This window comes from Marmota monax, unplaced genomic scaffold (genome assembly GCF_021218885.2).
Source record: "Marmota monax isolate L192 unplaced genomic scaffold, Marmota_monax_Labrador192_F-V1.1 WCK01_AAM20220418_F8-fsc00008, whole genome shotgun sequence".
Classification (NCBI taxonomy): Eukaryota; Metazoa; Chordata; class Mammalia; order Rodentia; family Sciuridae; genus Marmota; species Marmota monax.
Window position 1 is genome coordinate 13,680,260 of NW_026694432.1, and position 24,437 is coordinate 13,704,696.

A 24,437-nucleotide genomic window follows, 5' to 3' on the forward strand; every position below is an offset into this window, starting at 1 on the left:
CACATTTTATCTGATGAGGGGTAGGGTGGAGATGTAGAAAGCAATCAGACTTAACTTGATAATAATGAAAATTGCTTTCCAGGTGGATATATAAGTCTATATTTACTTTTGCCCTGTGTAAGGTTTTGTAATTTCTCTTTACCACAAACACATTGACATTATGCATTATTCTATTTTAGGCCAGTTTTTACGGTATAAAATGACAGCTCAAAAAACTCCGGTAGAGCGCTCGCCTAGCACATGCAAGGCCCACATAAAAATAAATAAAATAAAGGTATTGTGTTCAACTACAACTAAAAAATAAAAATTTAAAAGCAGCAGCAGCAACAACAACAACAAACTCCAGCAAACTCTCCATTATGGAGTTTTGAGCATCTCTTCATGAACTGTTAACCCTTTTAGACTTCATATATAAACTATCATTATCCTTTGTTCGTTCAATATTCTTGGATTCAGTATATTTTTTGTATATGCTAGATATAAATCCACGGGTTGCTTTCAACATGGCAAGATCCTAAGTCTTTACCCTTTACTGAATAAGAATCTTTAATTTTGACATAATAAAATTAATTTTATTTTCCATATGTGGTTTGTGCTTTGGGGAATTTACTGTTTGTTGATGCATCTAGATCACAATAATATTCTATATTTCCTAATATTTTTTAAATTTACATTCCACTTTTAAGTCTTTAATTCATCCCACACTTTTGCATATGATGCCAGAAAGGGATTTTGTTTTATTTTCCTCCATGTAAATGCTAGCTTTCAAACACCATCTACTAAAACTCAGGGAATTCTTGTGTATTATTAAAACTACGTATTACTGTAACTAAGGTACTTTTATACTTTTACCTTTTGTTTCTACTGTGAATAGTTTCAATTATATTACCTAATAAGGTTACTGCTCTTATAGAAAAATGCTTGAAACGCTTATGAATCTATTTTCTATTTAATGAAGGTAACTTGAACTGAACTTGAATAGCTTGTGGATTCTCCTCTTTTTTGTCATAAACATCTAAAAAACGCTGATTTTAAAATAATGAGTTTTATTCCTCACCTTTCAATATTGATAATCTTTTTTCATTTATTTTTTTCTTACACTTATCAGAACTTCCCATTCTGTGAAGCAGTTATGGGACAGCGAGCATAGTGGATATATTAGGACACTGGTTTGGCTACTTTTGAGACCAAATAACAATGGCTTAAGTAAAATGAAAAGTTTCTTACGTGAAGGCCTGACCTCACAGTCAGTTCAGGAGAGAAGTGGCTCTGTCCATGAGGTGAATGTGCTTCTGGTACACATCCCTTTCCTTTGTGGAAAAAAAACTGGTCTGTTACAGCTATAGTCATATTCTAGCCTACGGAAAAGGGGAAATGCAACACGACTACATGCATCTTCCTTTAAAGATGTAGCCTGGTAGTTGTAAATTCACTTCTGCTTCCATTCCACTGGTCAAAACTAAGTCCAGCAGTCAATGTTTATCATAAATTTCTTCCTTTTTTGCAATATAATGAAGTACATCAATGGATTTTTGAGATGCTGATCAATACTGATGTGCATACAAGCACATGAGTAAGTACTTTTATTACAATATTTATTACAGTATTTAATTATGCTTAATATTTGATTTAAAATATGTAGAACTGATCATATAGAGTATTAAGTTTGCAGAATCCACAGTACTGAACTTAATGAAAGACTGCAATATGGGAACTAACATTTAATTGAAGTCTTAGATTTTTTTTATTTTAACATACAAATTGCATTACATATTGATATTTTAAAGCCTACCATGAACCAAGCAAAACCAAAGGAGTTGTTATTATTTACCCTATAAATGAGAAAACTGAGGCAGCACAAATTGTATACAATTTACCTAACATTGTATACAACCAGCAAGTGGAAAAACTAGATTCCAAAAGCCTGTGATTGTTCCACTACGTAACAATGCCTCACAATTAAAATTTTCTTCAATGATGGTAGTAACACAGTGTGATGGTAAGACATGAATAATATAGAGGAATTGGAGGTATTATTTCTCAATGCTTTTTCTAAAATTTTTGTATATGCTAGATATAAATCCACTGGTTGCTTTCAACATTGCAAGATCCTAAGTCTTTATCCTTTACTGAATAAGAATCTTTAATTTTGACATAATAAAATTAATCTTATTTTATTCAACTCAGCATTGTAAGGGAACTTTTTATTCACTAAAATAAAACTAAAAATCTGAATTTAATTGAAAACTGTGATTCCTTTATAAAAATTCATTTACTTTAGACTTTTTTGGGGGAAAACTCCCATTTTACAAAACTGGAATGTCACAAGGCAGATAGAAATGGTCTACATGCAATTTGGAGGCATAATTGTAGTTACAAGAATACCATTAGTTTTTCATTCTCATATTAAGTGTTTTTATTTTTACTTAGGAATGGATAAATTCCTAATTCTAATCTCGCAATTTCAAAATCACTGAAGTTGACTGATGAAAGTTTTGTATTCATCTAAAAAAAGAGAGAAAAAAAGGCAGAAGTGAAATATATGCATACCTCATATTTGTAGATGTTGGGGTTTTGAATACAGCCAATAAATAAACTAAAAAATGGAAACAAGTCTTTTGATGGAAAAACGTGCAACATTATTTGTGAACTAAATAAAACTCAAATAATTTCTGAAAATTGCTCTTTTTCTTGGTGGTTTTACTATCTGTTGGGTCACAACAATACGGTCAAATACAAAAATGTACTTAAAGTTGCTTGAAGACAAAGAAAAAGAATTCATCCGCCAAATACAAATATACTGTTTTATTCTAAGGGAATATTTCTGTGGTTTCTGCAAAGGGAAAACCCAAAAGTGGTTAAAAGGCAAAAGAACAGAAAGGATGCTTGAGATGTTTCTTTTTTTGTTTGATGTTTTTTTTTTCTCTCCTGAGGGGAAAATGTAATTTTAATAAAATAAGCAAATAATTGGACATATCAACAGCTATGCTTATGAGCAATGACCAATAATTAATCATATTTTCTTTACGAATTAGTTTAGGGTTCTGAGTGACTCTGTACTAACATGCAGTTGAAATCCTGATACAGTCATTTATCTGGGTATTATTGGTTGTTTTCAGTTAAAAGATACAGATTTTTTCTGATACAGATTTTTTCCCTTTGGGTATTACAATTTATCTACTATGTGTTAACAGTATTTGTTTTTCATACAACTACAGAGACAGGGAAAATGTTAGTGTTTATACAAACCATAAAATTCGTATAGTGGGACTATTACACCTGATGTTTCTGGATGGTTTTATTGGCAGACTTATCAGACAATCCAATTGTTTTCCTCAAGTCGAACAAGGTCTAGAAGTAGGAAGTTTTCCAGTCAGAAATGACACACACAGATGTAATTAATCATACAGAATCAGGGCAGATTTACTTCTTTCACACAGTTCTTAGTAACAAAAGTGAGATTTGTTACAGGCAGGGGGATAGAACCATCAAGTACATAATGTCAAAAGGCCCACTTTTAATTCTGTTATAGTTAAATGACTTTCATTTATTAAAAAAAATACACCTGCCATCCCCACCTAAAATATGGGACATACTGAAAAGGATTTCAAGATTAAACTTTCTAAGAAGATTTTTTTGACTTCTCCCAGTTTTATCATAAGGTCAAATAAACCTTGGCTAAAGATGTTCTATTGACTGGCCAACATCATAAAAGCTTTGATTTCAAAATTTTGTAGCAAAGAACTGAGAATTGTGATGAGGGACATAGACTGATATGGCCACACACGCCTATGACTTGCAATCCTCATAGAACTACTAAAACAGCTAGAGTTTGGAATAATGCTATAAGAAGACAGTCAATGTCTGAATCCTAACCCCAGAATTCCTATTTTCAAGTTTCCTAGGGCAACAAGGTCATCTTTTAAATGTTTTACACAAGAACCTACCGAGACCTTTTCTACCATAATTCGGATAGCTAAGTAATACTGTGTCTCTGGAACTGCTCATGGGTTTGCCAAAGTTCAGGAGAGAGACTATACTTTTTGAAATGACAAGGGCCTCCAAAAACTGATGCAAAAGACAAAAAAAGAGGAATCATTTGGGAAATAGGAAGGTAAAACAATGGAAGAAAAGCTGCCACGGGGGGAAAAACAAAAACAAATGGAGAGCCCCATTTCTGTGTACCACAGCTCAAGCTATGAGACATCAGCAATAAAGGCCTGCACCCAGAGAAGTGGGCATTTTAGTGGGTTCTTTACAAACATTTCAAGACACTTGGGGTCTAATGGGCTCCACAGATCTTCTGTGTGCATAATTAGTTTGTGGAATATCATCCCCTTTACCTTCATTTACCCACCTTGAGACCCACAGATGAGAAAGCTAAACCCAGAAGGCGAAAGGGACACATCACTATTAATAGGAGTGAAGGTCATTTTCCCTGATATGAGGGGCCCCTGGTAAAAGCATCAGAGGCTTCTATCCTTCACATAATTGGCTTGTCAGTGAAAATCAAAATCAAGACCACTTCACTAACTTGGAAAAAAAGTTGTGTATTTTTATTGGGTCTTCAGGTCTGGGTCCCCCAGTCCCATCTGATGTCACTCTCAGCTTTGTATTGAATTCTCCCCTGACTTTACAAGGTCTTGCCCAAGTAGCCAAGGTCTCACTCCAAAGCTACCTCTCTAAGGTCTAAGGTTACTATGGTAGAGTTTTATACAACAGTTTTCCTTAAAAATATTCCACAATTTTGTTATTCCCAAACAAAATAAGATTATGCACCACTCAGAGAAATTGGTTAGTCATTCTGAAGATGTCTAAGAACTATATCACTGCCAAAGAACATTTCTCAGTTCAAATTCTTTCCTTCAGTTTTCATTTGTACATCCACACTGTGGATCATCTGTTTCCCATGTCTCATAATTGAGTCAAGAGGACTTGGGCTTAAACATTGCTTTCCAACAGCTGGATGCGTTCACAGTTTGGTGCATACCAATGTGTATGAAAATAGGAACCTCACTTCCATCTTAATCTGACAGTTCAACATCAGAGTCTTCAGATTTGGCTTTGGCAAGTTCTTCATGTACTTCCCTCACCATGAGAATACGTGTTAACATGGTGTCCAGGGTACCAGGGTCTATTGGGAATGTGGAGTACCACATAGGACTATTCGGAACACAGGAACGCTCAGGCTGAAGGTAAAACACATCATTCCTCTGCTTCACACTTTCAGAACTATTCACAGAGGGGGAGAAAAAACAAAGAAAATTAAAGATTAGAGTTCAAGAAATATGAACTATTCTTTAATAAAATGGCTCTCAACTTTTCCCCACTGTGACTCATATCATAAATAACTATCCAGAGGAATGAAAAGGTTTATAAGCATCTTCCTGCCAGAAGTAATCTGTAACTTCACGTCTTTTCTTGAACACTCAAGAAGTCTCACCAATTGGATGTTGAGTACATAAGACAAATGTAAATCACAAACTTGAGTCCTTAAGATATTGTTCGAAGCAACACAAGTCAACTCATATGTAACATTACAGCTGAGAATCACACATCCTAGGTGCCCAGTATCCTAAAATGAAACCCAAGGATACTTAATATCATAAGTCAAACAACAATTATTGTTTCTTTGAGAAAAAGTGCCTTAGTATGGTTTATAATCATAAGGTTTCTCTAAAACAAAGGGCCAAAAAAAATCTCAATCCCTTAAATATCATCTTTGTATTTATAGGTTTAGTAAAAGAAGCTCTCCTTAGAATTTCTTTCCTACATTAATAATAAATTACTATAGATTAGGTACCCCACAAAGATTGGGCAACACTTGTTAAGATCAAGTAACAGCAGTGATTCTTTTCAAGATTTTTTTTGGGGAAAAACATCAAAATAAGGTGGTTTATTTTTTGGTTCAAAATTATAACTATAAACTCTAGAATGGAGGGGGGGGGGGAACTGAGAAGTTAAATCTCCCCGCTTAAGGTTATAGGCCAGCTACGTTTCTGATGTTCAAGCATCTGAAATCCACACTGTCATCGGAGTTCTGAAGTGCGCTGTATGTAGTGCAGAGGAAGATCACTTACCATTTTGACAGGTAAAACTCATAAAGTCGGACTGGGCATCTTAGTGGGTTATCAGTATTCTCTGCCATCTCTACACCCACTGGGACCTCATCATCTTCATTTCGTTTCCTCTTGCCAACAGTTAGTTTATCTTGAGACAGAAAATAATAATCAAAAGATTACATTAGAAAAGTCTATTTTTCAAGACTCAACACATCCAATGAGCTATGCTTCACAGTCAGAACTTTGCTATTCTTTCCCTTTCACTCGTTCATTCAACAAGATTTATTCAGCTCCCATGGAAGTGCCAGGCATTATCTGAAGGGCAGGGTTTACAGCATTAAAACAAACAAAGTGCCTGTCTTGGGACAGTTAGGGTTCTCCAATTCACCAAAGTGGAGGCACTATGGGAAAAAAAGCATGGTGCTGGAAGATAAGTCTCTATTCTGAGCCTGGCTTATTAAAAAACTTGACTATGCGGGACTGGAGTTGTAGCTCAGTGGTAGAGTACTGGCCTCATATGTGGAAGGCAATGGGTTCGATCCTCAGCACCACGTAAAAATAAATAAAATAAAGGTATTGTGTCCATCTACAACTAAAAATATTAAAAAAAAAAAAAAAAAAAAAACTTGACTGTGCAGGGCTCCTAACCATAGCAAGATAGGCAGAAAAAAGGGGTTCCATGTGCTCTTCTATTATAGTAATAAACCTAGATAGAGACTGTCATTCCTTTATCTGAAAATATTTCTACTGTGGGGCACACCAGTGCCTAGTGGGGCACTTGTTCAAATTGCTTTTATTCTAGTATTGTGAAAAATGGTACTGTTCATAGGAAAAGAAATTCTCGGTTATCATTGGATAAGAAAAGAACAAATCTTTTCTCACCAATATGATTCTCCAGAGGCCAAAGGTTACTACAAAGATACCAGGATGAAGGCATGCAAAGTAAGCTGTTTCTTTCCCACTTTTCCTTTCAATTTTCAAGAGAACAGTAGGTAGACCTGAGAACCCAAGGTTTTCTTCTTCTAAAGCTGCTCTTAACCACTTGGTTTGGGACTTTACTCAGCTTCTTGTACTATTACTTCAAGAAAAATCAACCATTTTCTACTTACAGGTTGCCTACATATACTTCAGTATTTAGAAAACAAGTTGTATTTATTATCAACCTTGTCAAATACCTACTCAGAAAGTGAAAATATTACCTTACTGCCTCTCCTCTCCTCCAACTAGTATCAATTAAAAACACAAAGCAGGTTACATATAAACAAAACTAAGGAAACAGGATGTTCACATTAGGAGAAAGAGATAGTATAGTGAAGGAGCCAATGAAAAAAGTCCACACAAAATTGTATGCCACAATTATTTATAAATTTCAGTTTCAGAAATTTTAAATTTTTACATTCAAAAATTTCACTCTTAAAGTTTTATTCTGGTCAAAACTAATAAATTTAATTTCTAGTTCTATAATATAATATTTAATATTTTTTAAATATTAAAATAACTTATTTAACAGGGTGTTTGTCAACAAAAGATCATAAACTGTCTAATAAAACTGCCCCTGCTAGCCAGGCACAGTGGCACACACCTGTAATCCCAGAGGCTCTGGAGACTAAAGCAGGAGGATTGAGAGTTCAAAGCCAGCCTAATCAAAAGGGAAGTGCTAAGCAACTCAGTCAAACCCTGTCTCTAAATAAAATAATTAATAGGGTTGGGGAGGTGGTTCAGTGGTGGAGTGCCCCTGAGTTCAATTCCCAATACCCAAAACACAACCCTGTGCCTGCTGACTTTAGTCTATTGTGGATAAAAGCAGTGTGTATAGGCCAACTTTTAAAATCCTGTCAGAATTTCAGTGTTAACTAAAAAAAGGCACTGTGGTCAAAAAAAGATTTAGAAACAACAAGTTAAAAATTAAGGAGTCTTTTAACTAGGCGTCTTTTAACTAGCAAAAATTGACTTATTTGATACCTGTACATCAGTGATTCTCTATTCTAGTTGTATATGTAAATTCCCTGAGAAATTTTTAAATGTAGATTACTTGGGCTCTACTCAATTAAACCAGTATTTCTAATTTAAAAGCCAATAAAAATATACTGAAGCAAGTGATTCCTTATACTTTAAAGTAAGTCTTTAAGTTTCCCTCATGACAGAGAAAAACACTGAAATGTTAAAAAGAAAGCTACATTACACTCTCCTGTGTGTGTAACTTACCATCACCCCCCTGCGATAACTGTTTTAGTAATATGAGACTTCAAACAGAAGCCTCAGACACCACCACACACCTGGCTCTGACTCTTGCTTCTGTAAAGGTGGGAAGAACCTCAGATATGTCATCTTGGTACTGTACTTCAGAGTCCTGGTCCGCCTCATCACATGGGCAAAGGAAAGCTTCAAGTGCTCAGTAACATTCTTTAGTTGAAAGTATTTGGTATTAAAAAAAAGGAGGGTGTTTAAGAGGACGATTGGTGAGTAAGCGCCCAGCTGTTTGCACTCCCACAAATGCTCTTCTTCGATGCGAGAGAACATGTAACCTAGACAGAGGGGGAAGAAACAGTACTGAGCACCTGCTACATAGCACTACATAAACTCTCAAATTCTAGGACAGGAAGGTATGAAGGGAAAGACAGACTGCTCCTCTCTTTCCCCGTCTTCTTTATGTAGAAAAAAAGAAGACACACCATAAAGAAAAGGGAAGAGGGGCCAGGGGAATATTCAGTGGTAGAGTGCTTGCCTAGCATGGGCGAGGCCCTGGGTTCAACCCCCAGAAATACCAAAGCGGTGGGGGGCAGGGGGGATTCCATCAAAGTAGACACTGAGCACTCCACAGAAAATTATTCTAGCCTATTATTTTATCAGAGTGTAGGGCAATCTTCCCTGTGAAGGTTCAGAGACTATAAATATTTTAGGTTTGTGGGCCAGATAAGCTTTCAACATTTTTGCATCTTTGTCATTGTAAAAATTAAGAAGCCACAGATAATATATAAAACAAAAAGATGTGACTTCATGCCAGGTAAAATGTATTCATAGTCAAATCTGAATTTCATACAATTTTGATTATATAAAAATATTAATTTCTTAAACTTTTCTCCAACCATTAAAAAACATAAAAACATAATATTTATATTTGTAGCTCATTAACTACAAAAACAGGAATAATCCAGATTTGGCCCCTTGGTAAGTTTTACCAACTTCTGTTGAGATCACTAAACTTATTGCCAGCTGGCTCAGTCTTATTTAGACAATATTTGAAGGCAGATGACCTCCTCTCTGCCACCCCTCTCAATTTTATATTAAGAGTGGTTACATCCTAATGACTTAGCTAGTATTCGTCTTGAAAGATACAGGTCTTAAATAAGACTTTTTTATATACCCATATGGCCCCTTAAATTCAGGTTTTTCTTAATGTTCTCAATCCTCTTTGTTGCTATTTCTGCACTCTATTCTTGGGAGATTTTCCACAAAAATAACTACATTACTTCCAAATTCCTAGCCCCCTCTCTGAATGCATCAAATCATCATGTTGCTCTGAATGTCTCAATGGTGCTCAGCAGTCCAACCAACAGGGACATGTATTTCTGAGAATACCCAATGCTCTCTATTCTGTCAAGGCACCTGAGATGAAGAGTGAATTATGAACTTCTCTGATAACATAAAGACAATTCAAGGAGGAGACTGTAACTCTCTTAACCCAGTTCTGTGTAGACACAAATGACTGAAAAGATCCAATGTTAACAGGCAGAACATGTGTGAACTATGGATCAAATGTGTGGCTTCACTGATACCATCACATAAAAAAAGAATTTTTAAAAAAGTAAATTAAATCTCAGTTTAGTTTTCATTTTGAGCAATAGTATCCATACATGCATTGAGAGAAAGTTACAATTTTACTAAAATATTCCAAGAATAAATCAAAGACTTTCTTCTCAAAAGCTCCAATATTTTATGTCAGGATATACAAAACAATTTTACAAAAAGGTAATCACAAAATGTAAGCTATTTTAAAAAGTATATCATGAAAACAAGGAAAATTTAAAAAATCATCCTACCATTAGGAAGAATTGTAGGTTCCCATATTTTCAAGAGTTTGGTGAGTTCAATCATAAATCTTGAATAGGGTTCAGTAAAAATGTTATCTATTCTACCATTTTCAAACAGGTACTAAAAGAAAAAAGACATACACATATTGATAAAGAAAAAACACAAGATTAAAAATATTATTTTAAGGAAAATAGTTTTCCCTTAATTTTTATTCTTACAATAATGTAAATGATGTTTTTAATGATTCATTCTGAAATGCCAGAAATTCAAGTTAAAGGTCTCTTTCATGCTCAGCACTGAGGTAAAGTTTTTGCTTTCTTTTTAAAATATAAAATTATTATAAATAATAAACCTTTAGTCAGTTCATGACACTGATAAAACAAAAACTGGTTCTAATGCATACTTCCCAAATCATGTTTTTCTTATCTGCACATATGCTCTCAAAAATTTCTTATTTTTCACTCTAACTACAAGATTGTTTCCTAAAATAATACAGTTAGCTAATATCAGGTGACCCAAAGAAACCCAAGTAAAAAAACTATTTAGTGCCTTCTAGCCACAGCTCTCAGCTCTCTGTTCCACAACTAAGCCCTCAAAAAAGTTCAAGTTTAATTACAGGACATTAAACTATGCTAGTTGTAACCATCAACAGCTATATCACAGGATATAAAATAGGGGACAGCTTGAAGAAAATACTGTTTAAAAATGAATTTCCAGATAAAATTAACTTTTAAGTCAAATAAAATTACAGAACAATACAAGGCAGCACCTTTAGCATGTAATTATAATGCTATGTTATATAATTATAAATAGTATATACATATATCATATAACTATGGTATTTTGAATTTATCCATGGTTAAACATGGTTTCAAATCTGCATTTCTATCTATGTATGATCTGGAGAAGTTGTTGACAGACCTTTATTTATTTTTATGTGGTGCTGAGGATCGACCCTAATGCTTCACACATGCTAGGCAAGCGCTCTACCACTATGGCACAACCCCAGCCCTTCAATGTGCATTTTTATGAAGCCACTACAAAGGAAATTATTATCTTACTGCCAGATATTATATTTTTATTTATTTATATTTTGGTGGTTGGGGGATGGTGGTAACCAGGGATTGAACCCAGGTAACTCAACCTCTGAGACATATCCCCAGTCCTTTTTTGTATTTTATTTAGAGACAGGGTCTCACTGAGTTGCTTAGCACCGCCATGTTGCTGAGGATTGTAATCCTCCTGCCTCAGCCTCCGGAACCACTGGGATTAAAGGCATGTGCCACTATGCCTGACCACATTATAGTTTTGTTGTTGGACAATATTTGGTTTTCCCTTTTAATAAAGTCAATTTCCCAACTTAAAATATTTTATCATCATTTTGGAAAAAGTTTAAAATACAGAAAAAGTGGAAGAGAAGACTAAGCTCAGTTTACAAAGCCAACTACTAATACGCAGGGATATTTTAATCTTTAAAAAATTCCATTACAAATAGAGTTAAGGTTTATATACTTATACAAATACATCAGTACATATAATTTTTTTTTCTGTACCAGGGGTTGAACCCAGAGCTTTGTGCATGCAAGGCAATCACATTTCCAGATCTTGTAATTTTTTGATACAGAGTCTCATTAAGTCATTTAGGCTGGCCTGGAAAGCTTGCAATTCTCCCGCCTCAGCCTCCTGAGTTACCAGAATTATAGGCATGTGGCACTGCACCCAAGTTTAAAACACACACACACACAAAAAAAAAAAAAAACCCACCTCACCCCACTTAGATCAGGAATGAGAAAAAAAAAAAAAAGTTCTTGCTGCTTAACATTGTCCTGGAAGTCCTATGTAGAGCAACCACGTGTGAGATAGGAAAGGAAGAAATAAATATCTCTATTTGCAGATGACAAGAACCTATCTATAAGGAATCCCAGGAATCCACACACACACAAAAAAAAACTAGTAATTAGGGCTTATAAGTGAATTCAGCAAAGTTGCAGGAACAAGCAAGACACTCCCTCACCAAAAAAAAAATCGATTTTATTTCTATAAACTAACAATGAACAACACAATTAAAGGAAATTAAGAAAACAGGCCTATTTAAAGTAACAACAAAAAGAGAATAAAATACTTTAAAAATGTAAGGAGGTAAAAGACTTATACATAACAAAAAGGTGCTGAAAGTAAAAATTAAAGACCTAAGTAAATGAAAAGATCCTGTCTTCATGGATTACAAGATTTAATATTGTTAAGACAGCCATGTTCTCCAAAGCAATGGACAGATTCAATGCTACTGTATCAAAATTCCAGTGGCCTCTGTTTTTTTGTAGAAAAGGAAAAATCAATCCTAAAATTTATATGGAATTTCAATAGACCTTTGAACAGACAAAAGAATATTGAGGAATCTCACCTTCTGGTTTTAAAACTTAATACAAAGCACAGTATTCAACAGTGTGTACTGCCATAAAAACAATCATATCAACCAATGGATTAGAATTGAGGGTCCAAAATAAACATAGACATGTAGGGAGGCAGGCAGGCAGGCAGGCAGGCAAGCAGGCGCGCACACACACACACACACTTGGCCAAATGATTTCCTACAGTAGGGGTTTCAAGACAATTCAATGTATAAAGAGTAGCCTTATTAGAGAAATGAGCTAGGAGACATGGATATCTACATATAAAGGACAGTAGATCCTACCTCACATCAGATATAAAAGTTAACTCAAAATGGACCAATGATGTACATATAAGATCTAAAACTGTACAACTCTTAGAATATAAATGTTCATGACTTTGATTTGGCACAGTGACAACAAAACAGCAAACCTTTCACCCCCGCCTCCCCAAAAAGAAATTCAATTTAATCAAAATTTAAAAATTTTGATTCAGGGAACACTATCAAGACAATGAAAATAAAACCCAGAAAACAGGATAAAATGTTTTCAAATCACTATCTGCAAGAGTTTAATACCCAGAATATATAAATGATTCCTATTACTCATTAATAAAATTTTTTAAATAGACATGTTTCCAAAGATATAAAAATGTCCATTAATACATGAAAACATGCTTAATATCATTAGGGAAATGCCATTCAAAACCATGATAAGATATCACTATCCACCAGAAAGGTTATTTTAAAAAGGGGTTGCAGTGGGAATGTACTGCAGTGATAAAACAATGGCCTAGGACAAACTGTGTAAAGCCCTAGGACTGAACTTCAGCATGAGGTGGATGGGGGTGTATGGTTATTAGCAAGTATTAACAAGGATGCAGAAATATTAGAGTCCTCATACACTGTTGCTAGGAGTATAAAATGGGCAGCCACTATAGAAAAGTTAATCATAGATACCATATGACCCAGCAATCCTACTCCTGGCCATATACAAAACAGATGTCAAGTAAAAACTTGCAAATGAATGATCATGATCACCAAAGAAGTTAACAACTCAAATGTCCATAAATGGATAAACAAAATGTGGCACATCCATGCAATGGTGTACTATTCAGCATAAAGAGGAATTATGTTACAATATAAATAAACCTTGAAAATATTATGGTAAGGGAAAGCCAGACATAAAAGGCCACATTACACGAACATAGATATAAAATACCCAAAAGAAGCAAATATACAGAGACAGAAAACAGACTCTGATGCTAAATGGGTATGGAGTTTCCATTTCAGATGATAAAAAAGTTATGAAACTAGATAGAAGTGATTATTGCACCCACTAAATTGCACAATTTAAAGTGGTAAACTTTAATGATACATATATTTTCCCATAATTTATAAACAAATAAATGCCATATATATATAATTTTTGCAAGTTACTTTTTAACATGTATGTCTCTTAGAATTCCCTGTGTCAGGACATATAGAAGCAAGTCATTTCTTTTTAACTATTGTACAGTATTCCACAATACTGACATATTAAAGTTGATTGAACTATAACTCTTGATTAATACTTGGGGGGTTTCTAACTTATTACTGTTTAAAAAAATATTACAATAAAAATTAAAGAATATGTCTACATATGTATGTGTATTCCTCTGGAGACATATACTGATAGATAGATTTGCTAGGACAGAGTCTACATGCATTTAACATTTTAAATGCCACTGTTAACCTGCTTTCTGAAAAGACCAACAACAGTGTAGGTAAGTTATTTAACCTTCATATGCCTCAAGTTCATCAATGGAAAATGTGGTGAAACTTGCTACACTTCAAGGGATCGTTCAAATAATAATAATTACATGAGTTTATATATGAGTTATACAATGAGTTTACCTTAATGCACAGTTTATTAGTAATGATCATTAGGTGTTACCTGGTACATGTTGTCTATTAAGCCTTCTTCCCACTGTTCTTTCCTATCTTTGACAGTTTTCTCTATATTATTGTATGTTTTATTATTGTATATTTTATAAAGGTGTTTTTCATATCTATTGGCTAATAATTCTTGGTTATATATGGTAATACCATGAGCTAAGAAAGTACTCTCAATTTGTATGAAAATGTGGAAAACAGACCCAAAACAGATGGTTAACAGAAATATTAACTGAAAAATCATTTGGTAATATATAGCAAAAACATAAAATAAAAAGTTTATATCTTTGCCCCAGAAATTCAACTTTCAAGAATTTACCCTAAAGAAATAATTAAGCCAGGTATAAACATATATACAAAATGAAATTCAACAAAGCATCACATAACAGGAAAAAAATCTCATCAATTAAACATTATCAATGTATGTATCACAAACCTGATAAAAACCTGATTATGATATACCATTAATTTAAAAAATAGGTCATAGAAACATGGAAGAATAATTTTGTTGTTTAAACATTTTTCTTCATTGTCATCTTTTCCATCTAATGTTAAAAGTGATGGCCAAAGACTTGATTCTAAGTTGCGTTCAGTTTCTTTTTATATATTTTCTGTCTTCAAATTTTCTTGGAATTACCATTATTATTATTACCACTATTGTTATTATTATTATTACTACCATGGACTTAACATAGGGTGCTTTAACACTGAGCCACATCCCAAGCCCTTGTAAATTTTTATTATTTATTTATTTATTTTGTACCAGTGATTGAACCCAGGGGTACTTAACCACATCCCCCAGCCCTTTTTTATATTTTATTTAGAGACAGGGTCTCACCAAGTTGCTTAGGGTCTTACTAAGTTGCCTTGCAAATCAATGTGATTACAGGCGAGCGCCATTGTGCCCAGATATTTTTTTTTTTATTTTTGAGTCAGAGTATAACTAAATTGCTTATGGACTCTCTAAATTGCTGAGGCTGGCTTTGCTTTTTTTTAAGTTTTGATGGCCCTTTAATTAATTCATTAATTTCCAGTGCTGAGAATTGAACCCAGTGCCTTTCACATGCTAGGCAATCACTCAAACCCCAGTCCCTGAAGCTGGCTTTAAACTTGTACTCCTCCTGCCTCAGCCTCCCTCACTGGTGGGATTACAGGCATGTACAACCATGCCTAACTACCATAATTATTTTTAGAAAAAAGAGAGCAATCTGAGATATCAACATAAGTAACCTTTTAAAACTTTTAAAACACTGTTAAGCTTATTTTTTTTGAAAAAATTGATTTTAAATATTTTATGAAATTGATTTAAAAATATTTACTGCCTCTGATCATTTATTTGTTAAAGTATGGGCATTTTAATAGTACTGCTATATAAAGTCATTTATTAACATAAATAGAATGAATACTCAAGAAAAAAAAATCTTTCACAGGTTTATAATTGGCTTCACAAAATATATCTTATAGACAGCAAAATACCTGACATAATGTACTCAAGTATACTGATTGAAATCCCTGCAATAAACATATTTTGAATATAATTAAACCATTAGAATATTAATAATGAAAAGAACTAAAAATGAAAGAAACTAAAAATTCTCTGCTTCATTTAAATTTTTTTTTCTTTTTTTAGAGTTTAGAGACTAAATCAAAATAGAATGGGAACTTTTAAACAAACATGCCACTTCAATTCTGTGGGAAAATAAATGCTATCTGCATAACCAGGCTACCCATCAGAAACAAGGTCCATCAGAAATATCCTTATATCACATAAAAGAATGCATTTTAGATGGTTTAAAGATATTAATCTTTTTTAAAAAAAACAATTATTTGAGAAGTTAACATTTTCTATTTTAAGTAAAAAGACCATACTAAGAAACAGAGGAACCCCAGGAAACATAAAAGAAAATAAATACATATCAGCTACTTAAAAAGGAATACTTTTTTTTAAAAAAAAAAAAATGTTTTTAGTTGTTGATAGACCTTTTTTAAAAATTTACTTATATGAGGTGCTGACAATCGAACCCAGTGTTTCACATATGCCAGCCAAGTGCATTACCGCTGAGCACAGCCCCAGTACCAAAAAGGAATACTTTTGAATGATAAAATAGAACACAAAAATTAAAGACAAAAGTATATTTAGAGGGTTGGGACTGAGCATTTGCCTGGCATGTATGAGGCACTGGGTTCGATTCTCAGCACTGCATATAAATAAATAAAATAAAGTTTCTATCAACAACTAAAAATATATTAAAAAATATATTTCAAACAGTTATTTTACAGTTAATATCCTCAATTTACAACATAGCCTACAAAGAAAAAATCCAAACGACTACCCCCAAAAGACATACTGCTTTACAGAAATTAGAAAAATGCACACTAAAACTACAAGATGACATTTTTCATTTTACTCATTAGAATAATAAAAATTTAAAAAAGAGGAATACTAAAGATTCATGAATTGCGCACTTATACACATTGGTATGATTTTTAATAGTTATAAATAATCTGAAAATATATTAATAGTGGTAAATTAAATGCTTTATATGCATATATGCTTTGACCTAGAAATAAATACATCAGTTCAAAAGATATGTAAACAAAATATTTACTTAAGTGTTGCTTTGACAAGTAAAGATGTAGAGAAAACGGAATCTTTGTACACTGCTGGCTGGTAGAAATGTAAGCTGGTACAGCCATTAGGGAAAAATGTTTGGAGAGTCTTTGAAAAACTAACAATAGAAATACTAAAGGATCCAGCAATTTTGCTTCCAGGAATTTAGTCAAAAAAGCTAACATCAGTTTACCAATGAGATGTTTACACTTCCTGTGTACACTGCATCACTACACACAACAGTGAAATTATGGAGTGACAGATGGCATGGATAAAAAAAAATGTGGTACCTATATACACAATGGAATACTATTCAGTCTTTTAAAAGAAGGAAATTCTATTATTTATGATAGACAACAGAGATAGAATTGGAGAATATTATGCTGAGATATGCCAGGCAGAGAAAGACAAATGCCAAATGTTCTTACATATATGTCGCATCTACAACAACTCAAAACTGAACTAAGTTGCAGGTAGGAGCAAGAAGTTCTGGTATGCTATTCACAGTATGATGACGGTAGATAATAATTAACTGTGTACTTCAAAAAGCTAGAAAAAAGGGCTGGGGATGTGGCTCGAGAGGTAGCTCGCTCGCCTGGCATGCGTGCGGCCTGGGTTCGATCCTCAGCACCACATACAAAGATGTGTCCGCCGAAAACTAAAAAATAAATATTAAAATTCTCTCTCAAAAATAAATTAATAAAGCTAGAAGAAAAGATTTTGAAAGTTTTAATGGTTTGAATGTAATAGATCTTTGAGGAGATAAATATATTTAACCTCAATTAAACATTACATAATGTATATTACACCTGTATAAAAACATAGTACCCTGTTAATAGGCACAGTTTTTGAAGTTTTTTCTTTTTCCTTTTTTGGTATTTGGGATTGGACCAGGGCACTTCACCATTGAGTTACATCTTGAGTCCTTTTTAAAAATTTGGAGACAGGGTCTCACTAAGTTGCTGAGGGTCTTGCTAAATTGCTGAGGTTGGCCTCAAACTTGAGATCTTCCTGACTCAGCCTCCTAAATTGCTGGGATTACAGGTAACTACCATACCTACTTAATATGTACAATTTTTGTGTCAGTTAAAAAATAAATTCAGGGATGAAGCTATTGCTCAGTGGTAGTGTGCTTGCTTAATACACATGAGGCCCTGTGTCAATTCCTAGCACTGCAGAAAGAAAAAACAAAAACAAAAAATAGAAAAAATAAATTTAAAAGAACAAATATTTTTAAAAGGAACATACTACTTCATGAAGATAATTTACTTAACCACGCTGGTGGGCATTGTGGTTATGTCTTTTTTGGGGGGCAATGATGTGTGAACTTGAGAATATGAGTTTTGAAGAGACTTGCAAAAACTGACAAGCAAAAAATTTAAAAATATTTCCAGAAAATGTTCAAACTATTTTCTAAAAAGCCTGTATTAATTGCTTCCAACTACACAGGACCTCCATATCACAGCATAAGTGCTGTTACCTTTTGATCTTTATTGATGTGATAAACAATGAAGTATCTATTACATTTAATTTGCATTTAAAAAATTTACACCAAACTACATGATCAATACACACAAAACACATAGTCGTCTATGCTTCTTTAGGAAATTGCTATTTATGCCCCTTTTGTTCATTTACCTATGAATGCACTTTCCCCAATATCTGTTATCCTACTGTTTTAATTTAGCTTATAAAAGGCCACTACATGAATAAGACTTTTAAATCAGAGAGTGGTTCATTAATAAAGAACATAAGAGCAATATTAGATAACCAGTATATATTATAATTCTTTGGCTTAATTCACAGTTCTTTTAGAATTACTAAAAATTCAATTAATTTCATAACAGCCACTTAATATGATACCTGCTGAATTCCAAGGCACAAGTATAAGATACTGTCTGGATCATACTTTTCACCATTTGGTCTCCGCACCTCTTGGATAAACTGGCATAAGCCCAAACTCAATTCAGCAAAAGTGCAGGACAGAATATCTTCCTTCAGCTTTCCAGAGCGGACTGTGGAAAGGTAGAAAACATCTGAAACATTAACTTACAACAAACACAGTAATATTACTTGATTCACTGAAATAAACCCTGAGTACTATGGTGCTTAGGCATTGTGGTATAGACTATGGATTAAAAACAGATCCTGATCTCAACACTTTCAGTTAGGGAAATAAAGACAATGTAGTACATATACTGCTAATATAAAGATTTTGTTTGCACAGGATTCTGTGAAAGCAAAAGAGAAACATCTAATAGGGAAGAGTCAGATTAGATTCTGGAGGAAGTAACACAGGCAACACCTTAAAAAGTGAAGAGTTTAAAAGGTGAATAGGTAAAAATTCCAATGTGAGGATACAAAAAGATATCCCAACATATATTCTATAGAACTCTAGTTCTATGTGAACTTCCTCTGAAGAATTCCCAGTGCCTACTGGCACATTAAAGACTAAAAATATTTATAAAAAAGAATGCTGCTGAACTTTCTTTAACTCCGATTTGACTATAGAATATCACAAATACAGTAAAACATCTTCATGCCTTTAGAAATGATAGAACACAGTATTCTTATATCTGCAGGGCCAAAAAGGTGCAAAGATTCAGGGAATTTAGGTGTATAGAAGAAAAGCAATAAGGGCAAGTTAGGGCAGATCACGATGAGTCTCATGTATTGTATTAAGATGTTTGAAGAAAACCATTTTGAGTAGGGAAGTTACCAATTTGATTTGTATAAGTTCTATTGCAACAGGTTGATCCATGTTGTGAGGTTAGTACTAAAAAACACCCTTTCTAGTTCTTGCTCTTCTGCATTTAGCCAAGACTACACATTTTCAAAGATACACTTGGGTCTCTCCTGTGTGGTGTTTTTTTTGTTTTTGTTTTTGTTTTTTTGGTACTGGGTATTGAACTCAGGGGCACTTGACCACTAAGTCACATCCCCAGGCCTATTTTGTATTTTATTTAGAAACAGGGTCTCACTGAGTTGCTTAGTGCCTTTCCATTGCTAAGGCTGGCTTTGAACTTGAGATTCTCCTGCCTCAGCCTTCTAGGCTACTGGAATTACAGGCATGCACCACCACGCCTGGCTCCTGTGTTGGTTTTGCACAGGCAAGCAGAGGTTCATAAGGGCAAGGACTAAGCTTGATCTTTTTACCCCAGATCATAGCAATGAAGCTTGGTACATAATAAACATTCAACGAGTATTTTTCCCCTTGTTGCGCAGGTTGGTCTCGAATTTGTGAGCTCAAGTGATCCTCCCACCTCAGCCTCCCGAGTAGCTGGGGCTACTGCTGTGCCTGGCTTCCTTTCTTTTATGAGACAAAGAGTGCCGTGGTTCAAGTGGGTGGTCATCAGCCTAATAAATCCCCATAACAGGATAATATTTACAAAACCTTGGAGCATAAAGATTACACTTATCTGTAGGAATTCCAATGATGTCAGTCATAGCTAAGAGTAACAACTGACAGCTCCAACAAGGAAGGCTGAGATTTACCCAAGACCAACAGGACAGACCACTAGTGGATGAAGCCAAGAGTATATGCAATCAAACAGGTGTAAGAGAGAAGATATATTTGGAAAGTGACCCCCCCCCAAAAAAAATCTAGTTAAAATGATTACACTTATACATTTATACCCCACCTCATTTCATAAAGATTATATAGGTAGAAAACACAATAAAAAGAAAAATATAAATTGAAAATAAAATTCAGAGAGGCTAAGATGTAGCTCAGTAGTAGAGTACTTGTCTAGCATGTGTGAGCCCCTGGGTTTAATCTCTAGTACCTCAAAAAAAAGGACATCAAAACTAGTAAAAAATGCAGGCTAGAATTGTGGCTCAGTAACAAAGCTCTTGCCTTGCACCTGTGAGGCACTGGATTCGAGCCTCAGGACCACATAAAAATAAATAAACAAAATAAAGATATTAAAAAAAAACTAGTAAAAAATGAAAATTATTTGGCTCTTAAAATTATAATATTGCTTTATTTGAACAATTTTTAAACTATTTTATTTGATTCCAAGTTTCCTGGCAGCCGAAGTGAAACAAATATTGTCAGTTATAAATGGATATAATTTTAGGAACAATTCTTATCAAAGCAAGGCTTTTTTTATTTCCAGATATTTTTCATAAAAATATGAAAAAAAAAAATCACACTGCATTACATATGGGTTACTATATAGAAAAGAGGATAAAGAAAACTTTTTGATGCATTTGTCTGGTGTTAGAAAAAAAATTCCTCATATTTGTGTAATAAATTCTACACCAGAAGACACAATCTTACCTTTACACCTTTATAATAACCTTTAAAATTGAGGTTTTCCATCTTAAGAATCAAAAATTAAAAACTTTAGACATTCAACTTACAAATTTATATCAACAAATTATGAATAATTTAAAACGAATGCAGAGGAAAGAAACAAGTTTTACCTCTACAGCCGGACTCTGAGGACTCTTGAGAGAGGACCTGGTCTTGAGCACTTCCTAAGTGGTCAGAACATGGGCTGGATGAGGCATGTTCACCTCCTTGGAGAGAAAAAGAAAATTGAAAGAGTTAATTAAGTAAAGCCAAACTCAGTTTTATAGTTTCTGATAAAAGAACTATCCCTTTTGAGTTAATTTATGGCTTTGCTTATTTATATTTCCCTTGCCTAAATCAAGACACAAATTCATGCTGTTAACGTTTACCTCCACACTTTAGATCCCCCTGCTCTTCCTTGGCATTTTTCCACTGAACCCAATTCTTCCAGGCATTCACCCCATACATATATTTCAGGGTCATTCCAGACACTGAACACCCTTGAAAGGCTCCTTGAATAAGACTCCTGGGCTCCATAGCCACTATAGACTTCTTCCGTCCCTGTAAGAATTCCAAAAATTTACAGAATATAAAAATGCAGTTTTGGATCTTTAAGAATCAGAGTTCTCAAAGCCAGAAAGGGCATAAACCTATAGGATATGAAATTTAGTTTTATATCATTAAGATTTAGAGTTCTAAATGGGCATGGTGACACATGCCTGTAATCCTAGCAGTTTGGGAGCCTGAGGCAGGAGAATGCAAGTTCAAAGCCAAATTTAGCATGTGTCAAAATAAAAAATAAAAAAGAGATGGAGATGTGCTCAGTGATTATTAAGCACTCCTGGGTTAATCTCTGGTCCCCTCCCTCCAAAAAAGATTCAGAATTCTTAGAGCTGAATAGAGCTTTACAGATTATTTAAACCAACTCATATTAAAAGGAAAAAAAATGCATAAATATAGAAAAATCACCTTGTACTAATTACCAACATTTGAGTACTTAGTGTGTTCCAAACACTGGCTCCACCCAATGAGAGATAGATATCACTATTATTACCAGTTGGGCCTATTTAATAGAACATATTTTTAGTAATTAAAAAAAAAGGCCTTTAAAAATTCTCTAACCACACTGGAACTGAATTAGAACCCTCTGATGGAAATATGCTAAGAAAATTCTCCAAAATCATAAATTAATAGTATACTTATAAATATTCCATGGGTCAAAGAAGAAATTACAAATGGACATGCAGCTCAATGGTAGTAGTGCACTTGCCTCACATGCACAAGGGTGGTGGGTTCAATCCCTAATACCACAAGGGGGACAAAAAAAAAAAAAAAGTAAAGAAGGAATTTTAAATGCAATTAGAAAACATTGTGAACATAAATGAAAACAAAATGTCATCAAAATTTCTGTGATGGAGTTAAGACTTTAAATGCTTTTATGAAAAAATGATATAAAAATTATAATATATATTCTAAGCTTTATTTTTTTTAGTTGTAGATGGTCATAATGCCTTTATATTATTTATTTAATTATTTATTTATTTTTATGTGGTGCTGAGGATCAAACCCAGTTCCTCACATGTGTCAGGCAAGCACTCTACAATTGAGCCACAACCCCAGCCCCTAAGCTTCAATCTTAATATAACCAGAAAAGAGGACCAGAGTATAACCCAAACTAAGAAGGAAATGTTTAAAATAAGAGCAAAAATCAGTAGGGAATAAAAAGAGACAGAAAAATTAATGAAATGAAACTGATGATCTGAATAGCTATAGAAACTAAATTTACAATTTAAAACCTTCTCCACAAGAAACACCAGATCCAGAAGGGTTCACAGTTGAATTTCACTAGTTAAAGAAATTATACAAATTGTATTTCACATAACAAGAGAGAATTTGATATCACCAACACCCTGATACCAAAACCAAAATCATTACAAGAAAACCATGTGAATAATTCTTGAACAGAGACACTTAAAACCTTAATGAAATATTAGCAAACTGAATTCTGTAATATATAAAAAAACAAATAAATATATTATTTTTAAAAAGTAGGGTTTATTCTAGGAATGCAAGTTTAATCATTTGGATTTTTTTTTTAAAGTAATATATTTTGTCATTTAATAGACTCAAAAAAGGAAAACCGGATACTATCTCAAAAGAAGCAAGAAATCCACCAAACAAAACTCAACAGCCATGCCTTTGATGGGGATATTAAAGCAAGAAAATATGAAAAAAAAAAAAAAAAACTCAACAGCCAACCCTGGTAAGAATCTGCAGCAGATCAGGAAAAGGGAATGTCCTCAACCTGGTGGAGGGATACCTACAGGAAACAACACACTAAACGTTGCAAGACTAAACCCTTTTGCCTGAAGATTAGAAACAATGCAAAAAAGGTCATCTTAGTAATAATAACCAGGAGAGGTCTTAGCTAAGTTTGATACAGCAAGAAAAGAGGAAAATACATTCAGATTAGGAAGGAAAGAGTAAAACTAAAACTCTTTTTTTTTGCCACAAATAACATGATTGTCTAGGTAGAAAATCCTATGGAATTTAATGGCGCAAAGCTAAAGAACATAGACTAAACACACAAAAATCATTTGCATTCTTATATACTAATAAGGAATACAGAAATGAAATTTTAAAATATTACCACTTATAACAATTAAAACTAACTTACTATTTATTTATTTAGCAGTGCTGGGACTGAACCCAAGGGTGTCCTATCCCTAAACTATATTCCTGTCCCTTTTTTATTTTGAGACAGAGAGTGTTGCTAAGTTGCCTGGGCTGGCTTGCAAATAGTGATCCTCTTGCCTCAGCTTCCCAAGCCACTGGGGTTACCGACATGTGTTACTGTGCCCAGCACAGAAACAAATTTAACAGACTATAAAAAGAATGAAAGGTAAAAAACACTGCTGAGAAAGCCAGGCACAGTGGTGCATATCTATAATCCCAGCTACTTGGGAGGGCTGAGGCAGGAAGATCACATCTGCAAGGCCAGCCTCAACAACTTGGTGAGACAAAAAAGGACCGGGGATGTGGTTCAGTGGTAGAACATCCCTGATTTTAATCCCCAGTATTGCATACAAAACAAAAAGAAACAAACATAAGAGA

General features: G+C 33.9%; 1 protein-coding gene across 8 annotated transcripts in view; it reads right to left on the minus strand.

Moving 5' to 3' along the window:
* Nucleotides 1–3,280: 3,280 nt before the first annotated feature.
* Zmym4 (zinc finger MYM-type containing 4) overlaps nt 3,281–24,437 on the minus strand; it is a 145,833-nt gene continuing 124,676 nt past the window's right edge. For 7 of the 8 annotated variants that reach the window (XM_046468908.2, XM_058570904.1, XM_058570907.1 and 4 more), the window contains 7 exons: nt 21,713–21,884; nt 21,455–21,550; nt 18,890–19,041; nt 10,103–10,214; nt 8,339–8,587; nt 6,081–6,210; nt 3,281–5,232 (listed from right to left, as the gene is read on the minus strand). In XM_046468908.2, coding sequence (XP_046324864.2) covers nt 5,025–5,232; nt 6,081–6,210; nt 8,339–8,587; nt 10,103–10,214; nt 18,890–19,041; nt 21,455–21,550; nt 21,713–21,884 — 1,119 coding nt within the window. In that variant the 3' untranslated portion in view covers nt 3,281–5,024. Of the gene's footprint in view, nt 5,233–6,080; nt 6,211–8,338; nt 8,588–10,102; nt 10,215–18,889; nt 19,042–21,454; nt 21,551–21,712; nt 21,885–24,437 lie in introns of those variants that run through there. The other variant, XM_058570908.1, reaches the window with a different exon arrangement.